Source organism: Sander vitreus, chromosome 15 (assembly GCF_031162955.1).
Source record: "Sander vitreus isolate 19-12246 chromosome 15, sanVit1, whole genome shotgun sequence".
NCBI classification, from domain to species: Eukaryota; Metazoa; Chordata; class Actinopteri; order Perciformes; family Percidae; genus Sander; species Sander vitreus.
Genome location: NC_135869.1, coordinates 5,140,857 through 5,163,317, shown reverse-complemented (window position 1 = coordinate 5,163,317; position 22,461 = coordinate 5,140,857). Strand labels below are relative to the sequence as shown.

At 41.7% G+C, this 22,461-nt stretch overlaps 1 protein-coding gene across 1 annotated transcript in view; it reads left to right on the top strand.

Annotated features, from left to right (window-relative positions):
* The first annotated feature begins 1,982 nt into the window (after positions 1–1,982).
* LOC144530144 (syntaxin-binding protein 4) overlaps positions 1,983–22,461 on the top strand; it is a 103,910-nt gene continuing 83,431 nt past the window's right edge. The window contains exon 1 of the mRNA XM_078269592.1: positions 1,983–2,389. Coding sequence (XP_078125718.1) covers positions 2,325–2,389 — 65 coding nt within the window. The 5' untranslated portion in view covers positions 1,983–2,324. The remainder of the gene's footprint in view (positions 2,390–22,461) is intronic.

The following is a 22,461-nucleotide window of genomic DNA, read 5'->3' as shown; positions in this document are numbered from 1 at the left end:
GAGTGAAAATGAGGCATCCTTAACATTTGTTGTGTTTTTCCTTGGCCAATATGTTTTTCCCAAATGATGAAGGTCTTCAGATTTTTAGGCATTATAAATGGCTTGAAAGATATAGCTGCCATAAATAGGAAAATGAAATGTTGGTCCCATCTCCCAAGAGCCTTTGCTGCTTTTTTTGTGCGACTATAGAGCTCAACAGTCCCGCCCCTCCTCCGAGAGACCTTGGGTTCCGGAAGTAAATTTCCCATTCATTTCTCCCATTGACGTCTGGAAAAATCTGTACATAAAGAGTTTTAGACCATGCCTTAGGCTAACCAGATGGTACGTGACTCATAAGCATACAACGTATCATTTCGAGTAAAAAAACGAACAGAAAATCCCCAAAAAGTCAAAGGTACAAGACTGTGTACATATCGTCATTTCAGAGAGAAGGAACTACTCATCCCATAAACCACCGCGCACCATGGAATAAAGGAAGCTACATTAATTTAGCTAACAGCTAATTCGAGCGAACCGCTAGCTGAGACAGCATGGACTAACTTTAAAAGACCCTCAAAATTAAACCTGAAAATAACTGTTAAATATATAACAGCTGTTACGTCAGATGTAGCCTGCTTTACCCAGTGTTAAGTTTGAGTTTACGTTATTTTAGACTGAATCAAGCTGTCAGCTAGCGGATAGCCGAATTAGCTGTTAGCTAAACTAACGTTAGCTTCCCGGCAGAGGCTAACGGCAGAAGCGTGGAACAGATCGTGATTCGTGCAGTGTCGTAAATCCTCGTGACGGATCGTGCAGGCCGCACAGCTCGGGTACTGACACCCCCCCTCCTCACCAGCATACCAGAGTTCCACCAATCAAAGGTATCACTGTGGGATTGTGGGATTGTTCAGGATTGTGGGTAATGAAGTACTTATCCAAGACATCGTGAATAAAAGACATTTATCTCAAAACAAGGGTAGTGCCCCATGATTTTTGGCGTCTATATGAGCATATACAATCGCTGAGTCATTTCGAGATGCAGGTTTTAAGTCTATCAGCGACGGTTATGATTTTATGGCTTGTACTCCAATTTGTCAATGGAGAAATTGCATTGTATTTTTACTTCCAGAACCCGCTGTGGGCGGGACTGTTGAGCTCTATTGGTGGCCTGTGGTGAAGCCTACCCAAACAGTTTGGTTAGGTTTGGGAGGGGGGATATGACACACAGAAACATAATTAAACTTCTTAAATGAGCAATATTAGATTATTCATTGATTCTGGTTTTTTTCAATGAAGGAGGAGTAGCCTAGATGTAATTCTAAGATATTTTATCTAGGTAATTTAACTTTTTGTGGAAAACACATCAGATCAGATCATACTGCAAGACCAGCTTATTATTATTTATTTATTTCAATTGGTGTTGGGCTTTAGTTAAGATTAAGATTAACTGTATTGTCCCACATATTTGACTTGGGCAATCATAGGGGTGCATATTCTTTACAAATGTGTGTTTAATTTATCTAATGAACTACAGCATCACAAACCAACAGGGCCTGGACTAGAATGGGGGCGGGGCAGAGGTGATTGGCCCCTCCTGGTGCCTGTTCTACCAATTTTTCCAACACTTGTCACATGACCAATTCATATTTCCATGATGACTATCCAAATTCTGATACCATGGAACCAGCACTGGATTTTATTTTTATTTTTTTAAGTGGCATACTGAGCCTTTAGAAAATGTGTAGGCTATTTATCAGATATACAATTAGTTTAGAATGAAGCAAGTGAAACTAATAATGAATGTGATGTTGGTCCCCCCCGACGTCAGTCAGTAGGCTAGCTCATACAGTTAAATAAGGTGACTGTCTAGCCCGCGGATAGCGTACGGGCCGTTTTTCTTAAGTGGACCTTGAATGCAGCAGCTCTGATCCACAGGAGTCAAATGTACCCAGCACTTGTCTCCTTACCTGCTGTAGGCTACGGACAGGGACTGTTAAGAACTGTGTACCGTGCGGCGCAAGAAGAGACACTGAAATGTTGTCAAACAGAGGTCAGTCAGCAGGAATAAACCCACGTGTCGGTCAGATTAGAATAGGGCGGACAGAGCGTCCCGTTACCGGCCAGCAGTGTCCGGCTCATTGATTTGAAGGGGGATGAATGCTGACACATCCACGCAGTCAGCGAAGGCGCGCGGCCGTTGACGGGTCGGAGAGCGGCTGGGCAGAGTGATGCGTTTCTGGGACGGGGGGGCACTTCTACGTAGTTTCTACTGTTAAAGCTCACAGCGGCAGCAGCGGCGGCAGCAGCAGCGTGGGGGCTGAACACCTGGACCACATTTGGATAATATGTCTCTGCTGAAACAGCGGGGGAGAGAGCTTGAGCGTTTCGATGGACTGTCGCTCATTTACTGGTACGTGACAAACGACACACACACACACACACACACACACGCACAAGTTTAGGCTCAACTCAACCCCTGCTCTTCACCGTGGGAAAGGAGAGAACGCAATACAAAACTTAATTTCGAATCTGGCGAATTATGTTTCCTTATAAACATGCCTGTGTAGAGCATCCAAAGTAGGCCTAGTATTGTTCCCCTGGTAGATTCGGCACACTTAACCCATCAGGCTCAACCAAATGGGCTACAGGCACAGAGCGATAAAGTAAATAACACCATAAAGTAAATATAGTGGAGAAAGTGTCGTTTTTTTCCCGCTAGGGTAGCCACATTTGATTCATAATTTAGGCTAAAGTAGCCTATCTTTAGCGTTGCCTAACAATGTGTGTAGCCTGTAACTTTTAGTTTTTTTGAAAATGATGTGGTGTGTAATGTAATGTCTTTGTCTAATTTGGAATTTAATTTTGATTTGCACTACAAAATACCAACAGTACTTTTGACAAAACCTTTACTGCTCTCTACCTTTACTATTAGTGATTGTAGCACCTGTTTCAATAACTAGCTACTCAATGTAAATTAAGCAAATTCATAGTTAACAGACATATATGCAGTTAAAGTATTTAAGGAGTGGAATGAAGCCTCTTTAGGGTTACTTCCAGTGGCAATTTATTTATTTATTTATTTATTTTTTTAATTACATTGACAATATGAAGCAACATGCAATGCCAATGACAGGTGTATCATCTTTTTGACACACTATTGAAATTGCATTATCCTACATGACACAATGTTCAGAGCCAAATAGGAAATACATTTAGCATCTATGAAAGCAACAGAGAAATCGCTCTCCCAGGAAAACGATATGAGTTTTCCCATATCAAAAATGGATGAATACAGATGGAATGTGAATGATCGGCATGGGAAAAGTAGGGCAGTTTTGGAGAGAGTTCATTGTGTTCCTGTGCTCTGTCCTGAGGGGAGGAGTCAGTCAGCTAAATGTAGGTGCTGAGTGGACTGTTGAGGCTGGGTCAGCCGGGAGCGCTTAAAGGCAAGCTGAAGGGAGGTGATAGGACACTGTTGGATGCCCCTCTCTCCGGATACAAGCCTTCTCATCCCCTCAAACAGAACCACCCCTAAAAGTTTCCCTCATGATTCTCTCCTCCCAGAAGTTACCCGAGCTCTGGGACTACTTTCTGATTTACATCTCAGGAGCCCTAGAGTTTAATCCTGACTGCAAAGACATAGACCTGGGACTGTTTCCTCTCAGGATGAACCCCACCATTAAGACCAGGTAGGTGTGTGTGTGTGTGTGTGTGAGTGTGAGTGTGTGAGACACAGCGAGAGTCAGGAGCAGCGGTGCGGAGGGATGCTTAATAATCTGCTGAGAAATTGCTTCTTTAAATGGGCTGCCAGGAGAGCGTGTCCGTTTGTTTGGGTTGCGTGGGGAAAAAAGGATTGTAAGGATTGTCGAAAATAAACTCAAACCTGCACTTATTACAGGAACTTGATGTGCTTCACCGGCAAAATGCAGCGATGTTGAGAAAACGGGAGAATGAGCTATATGTGGAATGTGTACAGTATGTGTGACTTGTAGATCAAAATCAACATTTTGTGAGGAATGCCGGAAACTGGTTTAAGTTTGTACCATTGACAAGATATAGCCCAAGTCTGTGTTTTTTTTTGTTTTTTTTTGTAATGTACTAGTATACTGAAAATTGTAACGAGAGCAAAACCTTTTTTTAAATGGCTGTAATTGTGTGACATAAATTACACCGTGCAGTACTGTACATTACTCTGATAATACTTAAAATGATTGTATTCCTGATGCATATCTGAAATGTCTGTGTTAAAGGGTGGTAAACTCTGTTTGACATAATGTAAATGTAACTCGGGTTGGCAGAATGGTGGTAAGCGAGGGAACGACGCGTGTGCAATGGAAATGATTCATGCTGACTTTTTTTTTTTTTAATTAATTTGTATTGATGCAGTGTGTTAAAATTACAATGCCTGCCCTTTTAGTTGCATCATCTGTATCTCAAACTAAAAGCCATAGCTGAATAGATTTTGGAAGGTTGTATGGCTGCAGTAGGGGTTAGGCAGTATATGAAACCATAATGACTCATTATTAGTATTAGTTAAGAACAACAACAAAAGGCAAATGTGAAATGAATAGAGCATTAGTTCCTAGGACTGCTCAGATAATTTTTGGGCTTTTTTTGTGGCCTTTATTGGATAGAATAGGTGAAGACAGGAAAGGGGGGGCAACATGCAGCAAAGGGCCGTGGGTAGGTAGGCCGCAGTAAATGATCATTACAGTAAGGGTTCCCCATGTGTGGTCTGTGGTCCACCAGAGGGTCCCCTGCAAAGTGGGAAAATATTTCCTGCTACTGAAGCCATAGACCACAGTGTTTCCTCTAGAATTTTTTTCAGCAGGGGGTGGTGGGTGTTGTACGTCAAAAAGTACAGGCTTATCTGCTAATGTTAGCTACCGACCGTTACCTTGAAACCATCCAGCAAATAGACGGTACCGTAGGGTGGTTTAACGTCACCGCTCATTTTACACGCAGTTTAACAAGTGAACATTACTAGTTAAGTTTTTCATGTTGGTTTTGAGCGGTATGCACCCCCACTAACCTGGAAAACTGTTTTAAAACAGTAACGTTAATACAGCATGTCGGTGGAATACAGCGTTCTCCTGCAACGGGGAGTCAGAGGCAGAGGGACCGTCACCGCAGCGTTCGCTAACGTTAGCTTCTTGTCTCATCTGGGGTCTGATAAACAATAAATTCATCAACTTCAGTGTCCACGACGCTATTTTCCGATAAACTGTAGCTGTCATACTTCACGGGACCAGCGTGAGTGCGGATTTCATGTCGCGGCTTTCGTCGCCGTTTGTCACTTTTCTTAAGATTGAGTGACAAGTAGTACTCGCCCTGTTGTTCATCTGGTTTCCATGACTTCGCGAGTGATGACGTCCTGTCACTGTTCCAGTTGCTCACCCTAACGCCGCCTTAGTACTGTACAATGTACGATTCTCTATGACCTCTCTTATACAGATATAAATAGAAAGGCAGCTGCGTGGAGAAAAGTTGCCCAGCACGTTGACATGTCACGTCGGTTAAATGCGATATAGCGGTATAATGTCAATAGTTCGATGTCTGTTGCTAGCTAACTAATTAGCATTAGCAGGTTTGTTTATCAATACCATAGCAATGCTGGAATTGTCGGATAGGAACCGTCCGTAGCCTTTCGCAAGAGTTACATTTTTTGAACGCATCCAGATGACCAACTGACACGATTTTTTTTCGCACCGCACTCGTTCGGACCCATTCGCATGCAGTCTGCGAATCTCCATAGGAAATGAATGACTTCCGGTCGTTTCGAAGCCGTATCGGAGCTGATTTCAACTGCCAGTGTGAAGGTGGCGTAAGGAGAGAGAGAGAGCGGATGACAGTTCGCTTGAGTTCAGTAGAGCACACGGCTCTGCAGAGTTACGACTTTATGACTTTTCAACAGCTGAAGGTGCGCGGTGTACATAGCCGAAGCCCTGTTGTGCGTCTGCCCTATTTCTGATACCGTGGCGGCAGAAATATTACCGTGGCGGGCCGCCGCGGTAATATCAACATAGAGGAAACGCTGGACCACGTGTGTCAAATTTCACAATCAATTTTGGCTCACCTAGTTGTGCGCCAAACCAAACTGCTGAGTCTGCTCTGTGTGTGGCAGCCTGCTTTTAAAATATGTAATCATTGTTTTGCTTGATATGGTAAATTCTATCATGGCCAAGGAACTTTTTTACTGACTTTTGAAGGGTTTTATGTAGGCATGGGCCGGTTACCGGTTTTAAGGTATACCACGGTTTGAAAAGTCCCGGTTTCAAAACCACAACAATTTTCCGTTATACCGTTCCTGCGGTATGAGCTGTTCAGTTCAGAAATCCCTCTGCCTGCCAGTGTGCAGCGTAGAGTATCACTGCCCCTCCTCCTCCTCCTGTTGTTGTTGTTGTTGTTGTTGAATAAAAAATAAAATACAGTTCAATGGAGAAAAAGAAGTTGTTTTTTTACCCAGGCATTTCAAAATAATACGTTTTAGAGCTGTAATTGCAATACCGCAATACCGTGAAACCGTGGTATTTTTGCTGAAGGTTATCATACCGTCAGAATCTCATACCGGCCCATGATTAGTTATATGTCAACAGAAATGCGACAAAAGTTGAAAAAGCAACTAAAAGGTCAGAAAAGTCGACAATTTTGTAAAAAACAACAACAATGTCAAAAAGAAGCATCAAAAACAAGCAACAAAAATGCGACAAATGTCCAAAAAGAGACATGCAGTAATACAGTCAAAGATATTTTACTTTATCGATGAAATAAAAGCATGTCAATAACAGTTTAAATGTCCGGCCCTTAATGTGATTCTCAATTTCCAGTGCGGCCCTTTAGTAAAGTTGAGTTTGACACCCCTGCCAAAGACCATGTGTAACCGTGCCCATTCTGGTGGCTGTGTGGTCTGATGTTTGTGGACTTATTTAGGAAATATTTTATCAATGTTCACTGTCTCTCACAACTTCATTGCAACAAAAATACACAAGACTTCGCAACTTTTATCGCAATTTTTTTGCATAAAAGCTGCTGCAAATTCAGGCGTTTTGGGCCGCAAAACAATCTCAAAAAAAGGCCATTGAAATCCTGGAGGGACTGCCGATTCACACCTGTAGTTTGGTCCATTGTTGCCTTGTAGATCGGCTTTGTTTCCTGTTGACACTAACTTTTTTTTTTTTTTTTTTACAAATGAACCAAGAGGAGTAAACATGGAGTCATATGGACTGACGGATAACTCATTTATTGGAAAGTTTGGGCGGCTGTGGCTCAGGTCGTTGAGCGGACGCCTACCAATCGGAAGGTTGGTGGTTCCATCCCTTGCCCTGTAGTCCCAGGCGAGACACTGAACCCTGAATTGCGATTCAGGCTGCACCATGGTTGTGTGAATGACAATCCAAATCTGTATATCTGTCTCAGTGTCTCTCCACAGTGCTGCGGAGGAAGGTCTGGCCTGTCTACACAGCATTCCGTGATGGGAGAGAAACGTTTATCTCGTTTATTGGCATTTCTTTAAACCAGTCACAATCATCTTGTGCGGTGCTAAGCACCGCGCAGAGTCACGGTGCCTCTGCAAAATAGCCTCTGGAAGGAACTTGTTTTGGTGGAACATGTGTACATTCAAAAGTAGTTTTAGTCGTGCAACAGAAAACTCCGATTGGACAGATAGTCTAGCTAGCTGTCTGGATTTACCCTGCAGAGATCTGAGGAGCAGTTAACCATAGTCCTCAGAAAGCCACCGGAGTTTAGAACGCCAACACAAAGAAAGAGGAAGGTAACAGACATCAAAAAGGACATACAGCGGAATTTCTGGCGGCAACGGATCAATCCCGTGGAAGGCCGAGGATGTAGACTCCCATCCACTAATGTGGAGTAGGTGGATTTATGACCTATGCTGCAGCCAGCCACCAGGGGGCGATCCAGATGTTTTATACACTTATACAGTCAATGCATCAACCCCTGGTAGTGACAGGGTGAAACCAAGCGGTAACTTCAGGTCCTGAAAAATGAAGCCAAAGCTGAATCTCCTTAATGCTGCATTCTGTCTAATTTCCAGCAGGGGGAGACTCCACTGGCTCCAAAAAGAAGTCCGTTTCTATAGAAGTCTTTGGTGAAATGACCCTACCTCCTCCTCGATTTATTACCTCAAGGAACATTTTCCTAACACGTTTATAGCCTCAATTGCTAGTTTTAAGTCTTCTTCAATACAGCATGATGTTCATTTAGTAAATTATGGCTATTGGAAGAAAATCATTGGTGGTTATGTAAAGTATTAGAAAACATATTAGAGTCTGCCCACACCTTTCTGGTACTACATTGAATTATTGATCAATTAAAAAGGGGAGTGGCAGTAACTCAGTCTGTAGGGAGCTGGGTTGGGAACTGGACAGTTGCCGGTTCAAGTCCCCATACGGACAATGTACGGAGTGTGCCAGTTCACCCCCCTCTCACTCACTCGGACATCTCTCTATTTGTGCATGTAAAGGACCTGAGCATGTGTGTTATTCAGGCCTAATAATTGTAATTTCCCCACCTGGGAATCAATAAGTTATTATTATTATTATTATTGTACATGTCATTCCCGTTGATGTAGATGCTTCAATTGAATTCATTCTGTGTTCTGAAACATTTGAACAGAGACACATGCAGCATGAATCGCACAGGGCAGCTGCCAGCACAGATCAAACAGGATGCTGAGACAGTGAGACAGACGATGCAATGCTGAATGCAAACGCTGTTCTTTTCTTTTTCTCCGTCTCCTCCACTTAAATTTTGATGTTTTGCTTTTGGCACTAGCTGCTTGGGCTAGACGGAACCATCAGGCCAATATTGGCCTTTGGTCCAATTTCAATCTGTCTCTGCTCCCTCTGATTAGATGGAAGTCGTTAGGCCAATTTGTATATTTTTTTTTGTACAAGGTGACTTTTTTAAAATTATATGTATGTTGTGGGAGGATTTTACTCAGCAGTCAGTAAATCCTGAAATGAAAGAAATTAATAAAGGTTCTACAGGGAGGTAGGTAGGTAGGTTGATTGATTGATTGATTGATTGATTGATTGATTGATTGATTGGGATGGAGAACCGTAGAGTAGCAGGTGTGAAAGGAGAATTAGTCTATCGACAACGTTTCATTTCCCGGATTGTTCAGTTGCTGCCGTAAATTCCGCCAGATGTCCCATATTAATGCTAATTGTTTTTCTGGGGGAGGGCCCCCGGACGCCCCACATCATATGTCTACCCACGTTTGTTGATATACATCCTATGCCTTTTGGGTTGCCAGGCCAGCTGGTATTAGGTCAAATGTTTGTGCCATGTCACCAGGGCCTGGAAGCTGGCCCCCGTTGGGCCATTAATGTACTTCTCTAACCTCTGTGCTACCAACCGCCCAATATAGCGGGCTAGAACTGGCCCTGCTCGGTAGTGATCAACGCGGTACCGTTCTGCAAATCCGGTGTTTTTAGCTGAGCTGGACAGAGAATATTCGGTTAAAATATGCAATATGAAATGCTGTTCTGCCCTCATTGTTCTCCGTGAAGTAGGCTGGACGTGGTTTAGTGTTTAATGTGGACTGACTGCGTCGGACTCTGTTTAAAAATAGCCTTTGCAGTGTGGTAACTTAGGAGGCAATTTGGCCTTGTGTGCTCTGATTAATTTGTCATGCAGTTATCACACCAGTCATAATTTGAGAGAGAGAGAGAGAGAGAGAGAGAGAGAGAGAGAGAGAGATTGATTTAACATATGGCGATATTATTGCAAATGTGATTAATCGTTCGGCCCTAGTGGGTATCATAGCAACGTTTGTGTCCGGTTTCCCTTGTTGAATGATGAATAGATTACCGCCGCCTGCCAGAGATGGGGACTCGAGTCTGAGAGTCGGACTCGAGTCGCAGTTAAGTCGCACAAACAGTGACTTCAGACTTGACTTGCGACTCAACCCAAAAGACTTCAGACTTGACTCGGACTTCGAGACTCGTCAACAACCTGTTTTCATGTAATTATTGCTTTTTAAATTCTAAATTTATTCATGTATTTCTATTTTCTTGTATTGGCACATATACGTTGGGGAAATGTATGACGAGCTGCATGTCCCCTGCCCTTTGCCATAATGTGCAACGTAACGCATGCGCTATGCCTTATGTGCGCGCACTCGCATATCAAAAAATGCATTGACGATGGCGACACCAAATCCTCCCGGAGTTGTGCCTTTTGTCATTAGTTTTGCTTTCAATAACGTTGTAAACAGTGGCAGTAAGCCAACAGCTACATGCAAGGTGTGTGGCACCAAGATAAATGATGCTGGATCAACAACATCAAACTTCATCAGGCATCTCAAAACGCACCCAGATAGGTCAGTCACTTGCTAATGTGAAAGAGACGTTACATTTAGCATATATCGTCACAGGTAACAAGCTAACCATCGCAAAGAGTTGTGCTAATGCTGGGAACTGCAAACTCATATGATGCGTAATTGATCCCGTGGATGATTTGTAGGCTATTAAGTGAAAAAGGTGTACCGGTCCACCAAACACTGGGCCGTCTTGACTGTCTTAATTCTGCACATATTTCTGTTACTGTAGTCCTATTTACTATTTCATTATTTCATCCATGCGTGGCGGAGCGGATCCGTGCGCACTGTCACCTGCCGTGGAGACGCTGGCCTCACTAACCTCTCCTCCTCTGAGTCAGGTCTCCCTCGCGCTGGACTCAGTTTCACTGAGCCTACTAACACTTAGAAAATAAATGGCATTACATCAGTAAGTTCAAACTGATTATTGTGCGTAATTTGGACTGACACGGAGATGCATGTTGTTCTGTAACTGGTGTGGTGCTGCCACTATTCTCTTGGTTTCAACTTCGACATTAGACTTTTTTTGTGGTAAAAGACTTGAGACTTGACTTGAACTTGCCCCTCAAAGACTTGCGACTCGACTTGGACTTCCAAAAAATGACTTGTGAACATCTCTGCGGCCTGCTGGAATGGAGAGTTATTTCCTCTCACGCAGGCGCAGAACGTACGTGGTACGAGGGCTGACGAGAGGCGACGAGAGGCGACGAGGGCTGATGTGCGCCACTAGTTCTTGGCCGTCGGCTTGGTGTGTCAGGGCCTTTTGACGTTGATCCTCTTACTGTGTGTTTTCACTTGATCGAAGTTCATTAAAACAAATGGTCGCCTAACAATATCTGTTTAGCGTTCGGTTGCACCTTGCTACAGTAACAAAGCTTGCTAGCAAGTGCCAGCCAGGAAGTTCGACAAGAAAGAAGTTTAGTGACGTAATTCCTGTCCTATAACCAGTGGCGGTGCGTGGCAAATTTTACAGAGGAAGCCAGTGAGCTTAGTATGGCGATCATATTAGTGATAGACCGATTTTATCGGCCAGCCGATGCATCGGGCCGATGTTTGCGTTTTTACATGTATCGGCCAATACGCGGCTGCTTGTCCAAAAAGTTTGAGTTCAGTTCAGTGACTCCATGATTTTGAATGCCTCTCTATGGCCCGTGAGAGGTTTGCAAGATCAGCAAATCCAGCTTGGCTCCATGGGTTGTTTAAGGAGCTGCTGCAGCTTGACCGGTCAAACAAGAGGCAAGGCCAGCAGAAAAGCCGGTTTAATTTAGCGCTTCCCATTAGCCATTCAGTTTTAGCATAGTTCCCATCACAAAAAGATCGCACTTTTCCCTTTGCTCTCCCCTGAGTTAGATCCAGCTTCGGTGTAGGCCTACCGGTTTGTTTAACTTTCAGTTGTAGCTCATAAGCAAGTTTAGTGAAGTCATTTTTAAGAAGAAACTCAAGATCGCCATCCATTGTGTAAACTTGCTGCTAACTGACTGGTAGCTCAGTTGACACCGGCTACGCGTAGTAGCGTACCCGTTACCATAGTTACGCATCTGTCTGAGGCATGTGATTGGTTCAACCTGGCTTCCCTGGTTTTTTTTCTTTACGATGAATTGACCGTTCAATGTCGAGCTCGGTCAAACCTAGCCTTAATCTGATTGGCTGGCTGAAAATATCATTTTTTTTCTCTAAGGGATGCCAGGAAAGGCTTTCGTAGCATTTTACTGACCACTAGACAGCACAGACAGGACTGCACCACACACGTTTCGCTCTACCAGCTATAGAAGAAAATGATAATGGAATGTTTTGATAAGGGAAATTGCAAAATCAGTAAAAGACACAACCGTAAATTTATAATTCCTACGGTTAAAAATATAAAACATAATTTAAAATATAAAATTATATTTTAAATTCTATTTTTATGGGGAGGCCAGGCTTCCTTTGGCCTCCTAGAGAAACCGCCACTGCCTACAACAAATATTCCCAGTTAACAAGTGTGACATGAGCCTCATTACTAATATTTTAGCTGCATGGAATGCTCCATAATTGAAATGTATTAATCACAGACTGGTATTTATTGATAAAATATCTGACGAAGATCTTTTTTTTTTCTCCCAAATCTTTATTATTCAAGTAAAACTACAATAACATAAGGAATACAGTGAATACAGAGAGACAGACATGAACATAAAGGGGTGTATAAAATTTACATTAAAGAGGTTGTAAGGCATTGCAAAATATCTGACCGAGAGCCGAGCTTCCAGCACCAGATCTTAGTCGTCCTGCATAATTAGCCGTGTGCTTTTGTTTACTTATAATCAACTGGAGATTCTGCTTGGGCAATGAATGAAATGAAACAAATATGCATCAGAGTAAATTAATTTAATTATGGTTTTGTTGACCAGGGGTTAAAGTGAAATTTGGTAGGTGAGGGAACCCTATAAGTTAGAGGAAGCTGGTTCGCCTGTTATACTGCTACTTCCTTCCAAAGGGGTGAACAACGCAAGGCTACCGACATTGTTATCTTCACTTCACTCAACTGACTTAATGAGTTTAGATCAAAGCCAGTCGACTGCTGCTGTTAAAGACGTGAACTAACCACTGACACTGAACTCACGGCTGCTGCTGAACGAAACACAATTTACTTATTAATCAAAGGTGCGGGAACACGGTTCTGGGGCGTCCCGGCTTGTAAGTTTGAATCTGTATTAAATCTCAACTTCATGCCAGCTCTCCCCTTACCCAATAGTAGGGTTGGGCATCGAGAACCGTTTCCTACTTGGAATCGTTACAAAAATTACGATTCCACTGGGATCGTTTCTTTATTGGAATGGTTTAGAATCGTTTGGAGGACTTGGTTTCAAATCTGAGTATGGGTTCAAAATTTATTTTGGTTTCCGAAGTGGTCAGGCGCTTGTTGTGTTGCAGCCTTGGAGCACAGTAAGCAGAGCTCTAGTGTGGCTTTATTTCACGTTGGAAAAAGCCTGGTAAAACTGCAACCCGCCATTGAATCAAAACTTTCCTCTTATTTGTGAAATAAGCATGTGACCCGTTTCAACTCCAACCCTCAAAGAATCGGAATCGGGAATCGATAAGAACCGGAATCTAAAGGAAGAATTGGAATCGGAATCGTTAAAATCCAAACGATGCCCAACCCTGTCCATTAGTGGTTAGAGATTAGGTGGAATAGTTGAAAAGAACATAAATAAACAACTTTAACGTAGATTTTCTTTATGGCTTTATTACGTGGTATCAGACGGTGCATAAACTCCAGTACTTCCCGATACCGATACCAGCGTTTTAGGCAGTATCGGAACATCTCTAATTTCAAAATAAAAACTGACTTTTTAAACTGAATTTTTGCCGGACAAACGCATGATAAACATACAGGTTAATTTAACGGACAGAAATAACAACATTGATCCATCATAAAACGGAGAGAAAACCGATAGCATGGGCCTTTTTCATGTCCGTACGTTTTTATAATCAGCAAAAAGATTTAGGTAACGCTAACTAATGTAAGCTGAAATAAGGTCAGACTGTAAAACACTTGAGTATAACGTGCATGATAGAATAGAAGTATAAGTAGAATCAAATAACAGAAACCCAATTTATCAATGGCAAAAATGAATTGCTACGTTAGTTGTTTTGCTAACGTAGCAATTAGCCCTATTGCTAAATCAGAGCAACACAAATCTCAATGAATCTCTTACCATTCGTCTGGTTTCACAGCTGAAAGAATGATATACTGTAAATATCAAGTTTACCAAAAGAAAGTATTGTGAGTTTTATTCAATATAATACATCCATGCAACAGGTTTTTCACCGAAAGTAGTTTCTTCTTCAGTCCCTCCAGAAAAACGCGATTATGTGATTGCATAATCAGCCAAAGTCCGCATATTTATCCGGGGGCCGCATTTTTTCAAATACGCCGCACTTTCGCCGCATAAATTGCCGATTTCCGCGCAAAATATGCGGGGCTGGCATGATTTCATAATCCCCGCATTTTTGTTGCAAAAAAGTCACATATATCTTAGCAGAAAGTTGAAAAATGTTGCGTTTACTTCACACAAGAGCAGCCATTTTCCCCTGTTGCCATGGGAACGTTATGAAGTGACGTAATTACGCGACATGAACATCATCGAAAAGCTGCAAACCCCGCGATGAAGCCACGATGAAACCGCCGTTTTTGCAAGTTCCCGCAATTTCATCGCATGAAATAAATATATAAATATCCATAAATATCCCGCATATTCCATCGCATTTTTTAAGAAAACGTGCCGCATAATCAAGGATTTTTGCCCGCAACAATCACAAAAAAACTTTTTCTGGAAGGACTGCTTCTTCTTTCTCTGGAGTCAACGAGCGGAAAAATACGAACAGCGCCACTCTGCCATTGTAACCCACTTGGTGGGAGGAGGGTGTAATATTCTTAAATCCTTAAATCCTGTCAACCATGCTGTCACCAGGATTCAAGCATTCTGCTGCTCCTACTGTCTACAGTCACCAAGTGCATTATAAACTTAAGAAAAAAAAACTCCACTTTAAAACCAAAACGTAGCACTATCCATGTAGCCTAAATGTGCTATTTATTTATTTAATTTCATTCAAATATTCCATTTTATACTGCAGATCTACAATATTGACGGTAGGGCTGGGCGATATGGACAAAATCAAATATCACGATATTTTTGACCAAATACCTCGATATCGATACCGCAGCGATATTGTAGTGTTGACTATTGGTGCTTTCACAAAATATTTACACAATGAGATCAGTAATGTGGATATAATGACTAAGTGGGTAAAGGCAAATAATAGAACAGTTACAACAGTCTGGTAAGTTCAGAAAATGACATCACTTTACTGTAATGCCGCCTTTAAAACCAGGAAAAGACAACACTGATGTCATATCACGATATTACGATATCCAAAATCTAAGACGATATCTAGTCTCATATCACGATATCGATATAATATCGATATATTGCCCAGCTCTAATTGACGGCCTTTCTTTGAAACACTGATCAAATCCTCACAGATAGCAGTTTATTTGATATTTGAATAATTTTCTTTATTTAGCCAAGTGTCCTTGACTTAAGTTTTATTGTGAAAGTGACCACAGGCAGTGGCAATGGCGGCAGGTGTGACTGGATGCACTTTGACAGGGTATCTACTCGACTCCTGTCCTGTGGAATTCAGGCCTCTGGTAGCAACAAACATCACTTTAGTTCTACTGTGACAGAGAAAAACAACATGCTCTCATTAAGTCACTTGGCCTTAGCATCTTTCTTCTTTATGATGTAGCCTACATATGTCCTTTGTTCCTTTCCTGTTAATTCAAGGTCATTATTTTATAGATGCATATGTAGAACACAGTCTGACAGTCCAACATTGTTTTAATAAATAAACAATGTCATAAGTTTTGCAGGTATTTTAATGTTAACAAACAATGAGAATCAGCTTTAATGGCCTAGTAAGCTGCACAAGGTAAACATGAACATTTGACTGCTATGTACAGTTTGTATATGTGAAGTGTCTATACATATACACATGCACAGGGGTAGATTTTCCGGTGGGGGGGGGGATGCGTGGGATTTCCCCCTTTCTAGTCTACATATCCCTACCTCTGCTGAATTATTTTAATTTTTAATATTATTAATATTATAATAATAAGAATCAGAATCGGCTTTATTGGCCAGGTTTGCGCAAACAAACAAGGAATTTGACTCCGGTTAATCTTTGCTTTCAAAGTACTACGACTCACTTAACATATAGGAATAAAACAGAAGGACAGTGAGAAATATATAAAATAAATACTGTTAAGCATACAGTATACAATAGAATTTAGAAAAAAAATTACAATAACAATTGAAGAGAGGGAAGGAATAGTGCAATACCAGTATGGTCTGAGATTTAAGATTTGAATATAAATACAGTGCAAGGCAGTCCAGTGCAATGGGCAAATATTAATAACAATTATGTAATCGTAAGATTGAAAATATACATGAGGTAGATGAGCAGAACAGTGTTGATTGACTTTGTTCAGTGTTGGGGGGGGGGCTGGGGCTATTTCTGAGCGTTCAACAGAGTGACTGCTTGGGGAAAGAAACTGTCTTTGTGTCGGCTGATTTTGGCGAGCAGTGCCCTGTTTCGCCTACCAGAGGGAAGGAGGTTGAACAGTGATGATGACAGTAGTATATCAGTTTGTATATTATATTAAGTTGAGATGTTTTCCGACACCAGTATCAGTATCGGCTCCGATACTGCCTAAAACGCTGGTATCGGTATCGGGAAGTACTGGAGTTTATGCACTGATCCGATACCACGTAATAAAGCCCTAAAGTAAATCTACGTTAAAGTAGTTTATTTATGTTCTTTTTCCGTTATAACTGACTGTCAAACTAAAAAGAACGTTCTGGGGCATTCATTGTTTGTGTTTGTTCATGTTTCACAAAGAGTTTAACCTGAGCCAGACTGACAAAGATATAAGTAATATCACATCCATACAGGGATAGTAGTATACAGTTGTTAAAACATAATAAAATATATGACACACTGGTATCGGATCGGTACTCGGTATCAGGAAGCAAAAAATGGTTTTCGGGCCATCTCTAATATTAAGTAATGTTTACCAAATGATTGTAAACCTTTAAGAAATCAGATTTAAACCGCCAAAAAACATTATTTGGATGGCTATTATAAAGTTGCAACTGATGGGCGCCCGGATAGCTCAGTTGGTAGAGCGGGTGCCCATATGTAGAGGTTTGCTCCTCGACGCAGCCCCGGTTTGACTCCGGCCTGTGGCCCTTTGCTGCGTGTCGTTCCCCGTCTCGCTCCCCTTTCATGTCCTCAGCTGTCCGGTCAAAAATGAAGGCCGAAAATGCCCATAAAAATAATCTTTAAAGTTGCAAGTGATGATTATAATACCTTGTGGTGTTGTGGCTTCCCGTGGGATTTACTGTACTAATAAACCGTAGAAACGCCATGGCCACAGCACTGTGAAAGCTCCCTGAACGCCATTTAGTAGAGTCTGTTCAGTTCCCGTTCTCTCTATCTCTGTGCCCGTATCCATTAACTGTACTTATGGACTCAAGCCCGAATATAAACCCAACATTTTATTAAGTTGGCTGTAAAAGTGTTAAACTACTTGAGTTGTTTGAATGACGGTAATCTGTTCAGATGAGAGTACAAATATAGTACAAAACGGCGTGTTCATTAGGACCCCAAAAAACTTTGGATAGCCTTAGTCTAATAAGATTTAACAGGAGTTGGGAGGAGACGTGCTGTGCACACATTGTTGAGATTTATAATACCATGTAACTTTCTGCATGGGTCATAGTAGGGTTTAAGGTTAAGTTGTTTATACAAAGTATGGTTACGTAGAACATTTTGGCTCCAGGTAATCCGGTATTTTATCTGCTGAACCATGCATATAGTCTGTACTTGCAGAATGCACATTAATGGACATGTCAGCCTTCACTGTCATCCCAAGTACTGGAACCAATGTAGTTGTTTCTTACATGTTGCAGACCTTTAGCAGACACTGAGAATCAACTCCATTCTTCTTGTCAGGTAAAATCAATGGGATTCCAATTCCTCTCTCATCGACTACTCTGATCCCAATTCCCTCTGCTGACGATCGATTTGTTAGGAATGAGTTTGGGTTTCATTTTCTCTCCACAGAAGATGTGGATGCTGAAGCAAAGTGCTGACTGGATTTGCCCCCAGGGAAGTTTGCTTGTTGCTGCTATTTTTCTCTCCCACTCCACCTATCGATGTTTCCTTACTTAGCTGAGTGGTCTGTTGTGTCTGTTTAGGAGTGTCAAAGGTGTCAGACACTTGTCCTGTTCCCTTTCTTCATTTCGAGTGAGAGGATGTAAGCGTGCTGCTGGTATGTGACCTAAAAGTTGTAATTAGCTGAGACGAGCTCAATGCCTTTCATTCAACTGAAGGCTAATTAAGTAATTCGGGAGGCCTTGCTCCGTGCATTTCAGTGTCTATTTTTAATCCTGGATTTTGCAGTTGCTAACTGTTAACTGTGGGCCAGTCTTTACATCAGAAAAGCTGAACTTTGAGTTGATTGTAGCATCATCTTCACAAGTCTTTCGAGAACGAAAGATGATGTCCATGTTGTCTTCCTTCTCCACGCCCAGATGGACGGCACCTAACACGCTGCCATACATCTGGTTTTATGTGGTCATTCAGTGTTCACCGCGTGGATACCTTTCCTGTTAAAGAAAGATGGCAGCGTGTCATATACAGTGCATACCAGCTTGTCAGACCCGGTGTATGGAGGTTTGCTTCAGTGCAGGACAATCATGTGTTTGGACTTGTTTTTAATACCCAGACATTTCCTCTGTACACTGTAGCTTAGCTTATGACACAGTTCTCTTTATTATGACTTAATTGATCAAACTGAATTAAAAGCATTTCTTAATAGTGCTTCTTAACTGTTTTATGAATTGACAGAAGAGTAGGGTGTCCCCGACCAATAATTTACATAGTCAAGTCAGATTCGTCAAGTGTTGTCTATAGTCGACTGATCGTATGCCTCGTTGCATATAACACCGTGGCTTGCTGTTCTGGTGTGCAGGATTTGGTGACTGTCGGGGCGGACGGATCATGCAGTGGGCTGTGCACTGGATCACGGCTGTGCTTCTGTATCGGGCGGTGGCACACAACTTGCATCTTACTTTGGATCATCTTACTATTTCAAATTGCACCCCCACTTTAGATTTTCTTTTCCCGGACCTTTTCGGTTAAAGATTTAAATCCCTGCCGCCAAGATGCTCGTCCATCGGTCACGGCTCATGGAGTGAAACGTAAATCTTTTCACATTTTTTATTTTATCATAATATGCTGTACAGTGTGTTACCTTAACGGGAGATAACATGTAGTTCTAGGTACAATCCGACATTGAGCACCTCCATACAGCCAAAATGGCATGATCCTCGTTTCATAACGCCTCTGTGTAGATTTGAATGTGAGATTGGCAGTCAAATCAGGCTCCTTCGATCGACGCATCGAATATTCGATTATATTATGTAATATTAGTCTACGCGTGGCAGTAAGCATGATCGGTTTGCGTATAGTAAAGGCAATGAGTTTGTGTTACCTTATTTGCAATGTCGTTTCTGACAATTTGATCAACCAAAATGTCTATTATGCTTGAGTAAATGAAACCTCAATCAACAAAACTACTTAAAAATAATAATATAAGTATTTAAATACCACCGTTAAAATCACCGGGAGAGTCCGACCCAGCCAGACTCTGGAAGGTAAAACTGAGATAAGCGCTCCTATTCAAGCGTAGGTTTGGCTTTTTCAACAGTTGTTTGGTAAATTGCTATTAAAAACAGTCGGAGAGGATATTAAGTGCTATTTTTATTCTCAATTCTTATTATTTTGGCGCTGGCTAAAACCTCTTTTGGGGGCGCCAAAAATGTCTCTATGCAGGGAAAAACCCTGCATCCAGCAGTTACAGAGCAACATTAGCATTTATTTGCAGTTGTTTGTCTCAACCTGATGACGTCAATATTCACTCTCTTTTAACTCTGTTTTGGTCTCCACCACCTTTTCTATATTTGTCTGCCTGCTGCTTGGTGCTGAGCAGGAAGTGTACAGTGGGTTTATTAGAGCTTTTTCACTGAAAAAAACACTGCCTGCTGCATCCACTCTCAGAGCGCTGAGAGTGGACCAAGGTAGATGATAGCTAACGGTCTGAGGGACGACTTTTAATTTATTCTGGTTACATTGTGGTTTGTTTTGTTTTCTACCTTATGCAAACATACATACATGTACAGTATTTCTATCTGTATGTGTTGACCTGAAATAGTGGTCTGTCATTAATTCTCGTCACAGCTCTTCAAAGTGTAGTTTCCCTGTCTGTTGCAGTGTTCCTACCTGATCCGCTTATGTGGCAGTTGGAAAAAAATGTGCAGGTACTCACAGGAAATTAAAATAGACAGACACAATCTCTAATGCATGTTATCTCTACTCAACCTGTATCGGTCCAACTTGCTTTTACATTTTATTAATAAACTCTTCATTCTTCTTAACATCGTCTGGAGGAAAATGGCTTTTAATTCTCAACGGGTAACTTCTGTATTTTTCAACTTATTTCCCCACACTATTTCCCCATGTATTTGTGTCTAAGTGACTGATGGCAAGTGACAATCTTTGACATTGGTCCAGTCTTAAGCAAGACCGCTGCAGTGGGCATTGGCAAAACAAGCTGCAATGTTAACGATAATGGGCAATTGTGCACCTTCAATGTCCGTCCTCTAAAAGTGCTGTTCAGATAAGTGTCTGACTAAATTATGTAATGGATCCATACAAAAGTAACCTTTTTGTTAAAGAGTAAGATCCTTTTTGTTTAACATGAAACAGCCCCAAAATCACCATCGCCAAACCCAATAGACTCCATTCAAATGAACAGTAATTTTATCATCGTAAAACACACTTCATTCATAGTGGACAGAAGAAAAAAAAACTATCAAAAGCCACTGTTCCAACAATCACCACTCTGGTTTGGTTGAAATAAACCCTAAATTCACCCATTTACATGTGGAAATATTCTGGCGCTATACACACTAAAAGTACTGATTATTTACAGTTTGGCGATGGCGATTTCTGGGCTATTTCTGGTTAAACAAAGAGGTCTATCTTTGTAGGGATCATTTTTACAATGTTATCAGACACTTAGAATAATCATCTGAGCCTGTCCGTTGCAAAACAGCACTTTTAGTGGATGGAAATTGATGGTGCACAAATCCCTCGAGTAGTTACATCGCAGCCTGTATCACGGCTGCAGGCGGCAGCAGTCTTGCTCGGTACTAGACCAATTTTAAAGATAGTAGTTACCATTAGTCACTTAGACACAAAAACAAGGGGAAAATAGGGTCCATGTTCAAAAATACCGAAGTTAGCCCTTAAGTATTTAGATGTGTTCCTTTCAGGACTGGAAACAAACCTTTACAAACGGGTCATTGCCTCTTTCCTCAGTCAGTGGAACTTTTCATTTTGTCCACTGAATCAGAATGGAATAACAAGATGTTGACATACGTAATAATCTTTTGTAGGAGACGTGTGTAGAAATGGGTTGGTCTTAGACTAATGCTAAAGAGGTCAAGAATACATGAAATACAATGTTCTAGTCCTTCCTGGCTTTACATTAGGGGTTTACTTTAAAAGCCAAGCATGTTCACAATTTAAGTGTGTGTGTGTGTGTGTGTGTGTGTGTGTGTGTGTGTGTGTGTGTGTGTGTGTGTGTGTGTGTGTGTGTGTGTGTAATGTCCAACAACATTGTTTTACAAGATAGCCTATAGAGACCAAATAAGGCACTATATTGTCACTATGATATTACTATAACAGTCAAGCTAAACGTTTCAGTGTGCCTGTGGTGGTTGACTGGTTGTTTACAACATAATGGCCTTCCATAAGGCCTAAAGCAATCAGATGATTAAAGATGGTTACCTCTTCAGAATATCACACCTTGTGATGTTTTGAGACCAGAAAACAGCAAGACATAAGCACTGGTTAATCTCACAGACAGTTTCAATTACACTATATAGGTATCAAAACACAAAGTGTTGGGACGGCACACGCAGCCCATAAAAGTATCCGATCAGGGATCTTTTATTAAAGCTATAGCGAGTAGTTTCTGTCTCCCCCATGAGGAATTCTAAGTTGTGACAACAACGCTGTCGGCCCGTCCACATGATACAAGTCTTCCGTGATCGCGCACCGTCCCCCACCCCTCCTCCACGCAATTATAAGTAAGGAGGACACGGAGGATTAAAAAAACATGATGGACTCTTCAGATGAGGTCATTATCTTCACTTGATTTTCTGCACGGGAAAGTCACCGGACGCCACAATCTTCTGAACACAGCCATACTGAGAATTAGCTTTGTAGCAACTCATTTGGCAATGGCTTGAATGTAACGTTCGTTAATATCAAAACGTTACGCACTAAAGCGTTAACAATGGTGGTGATGGGGGTTGCTATGATTTCTGCTGCCTGTCCACAGCTCTTGTGCGTGTTCCTGGGGTTCTCAGTCTGCCTGAGGGGACGGTGATGTTAAATGTAATGTGTTGTAACGTGTGTATAACAATGTCGGCACCTGATTCCTCGGACATTGTCTGGAGTTC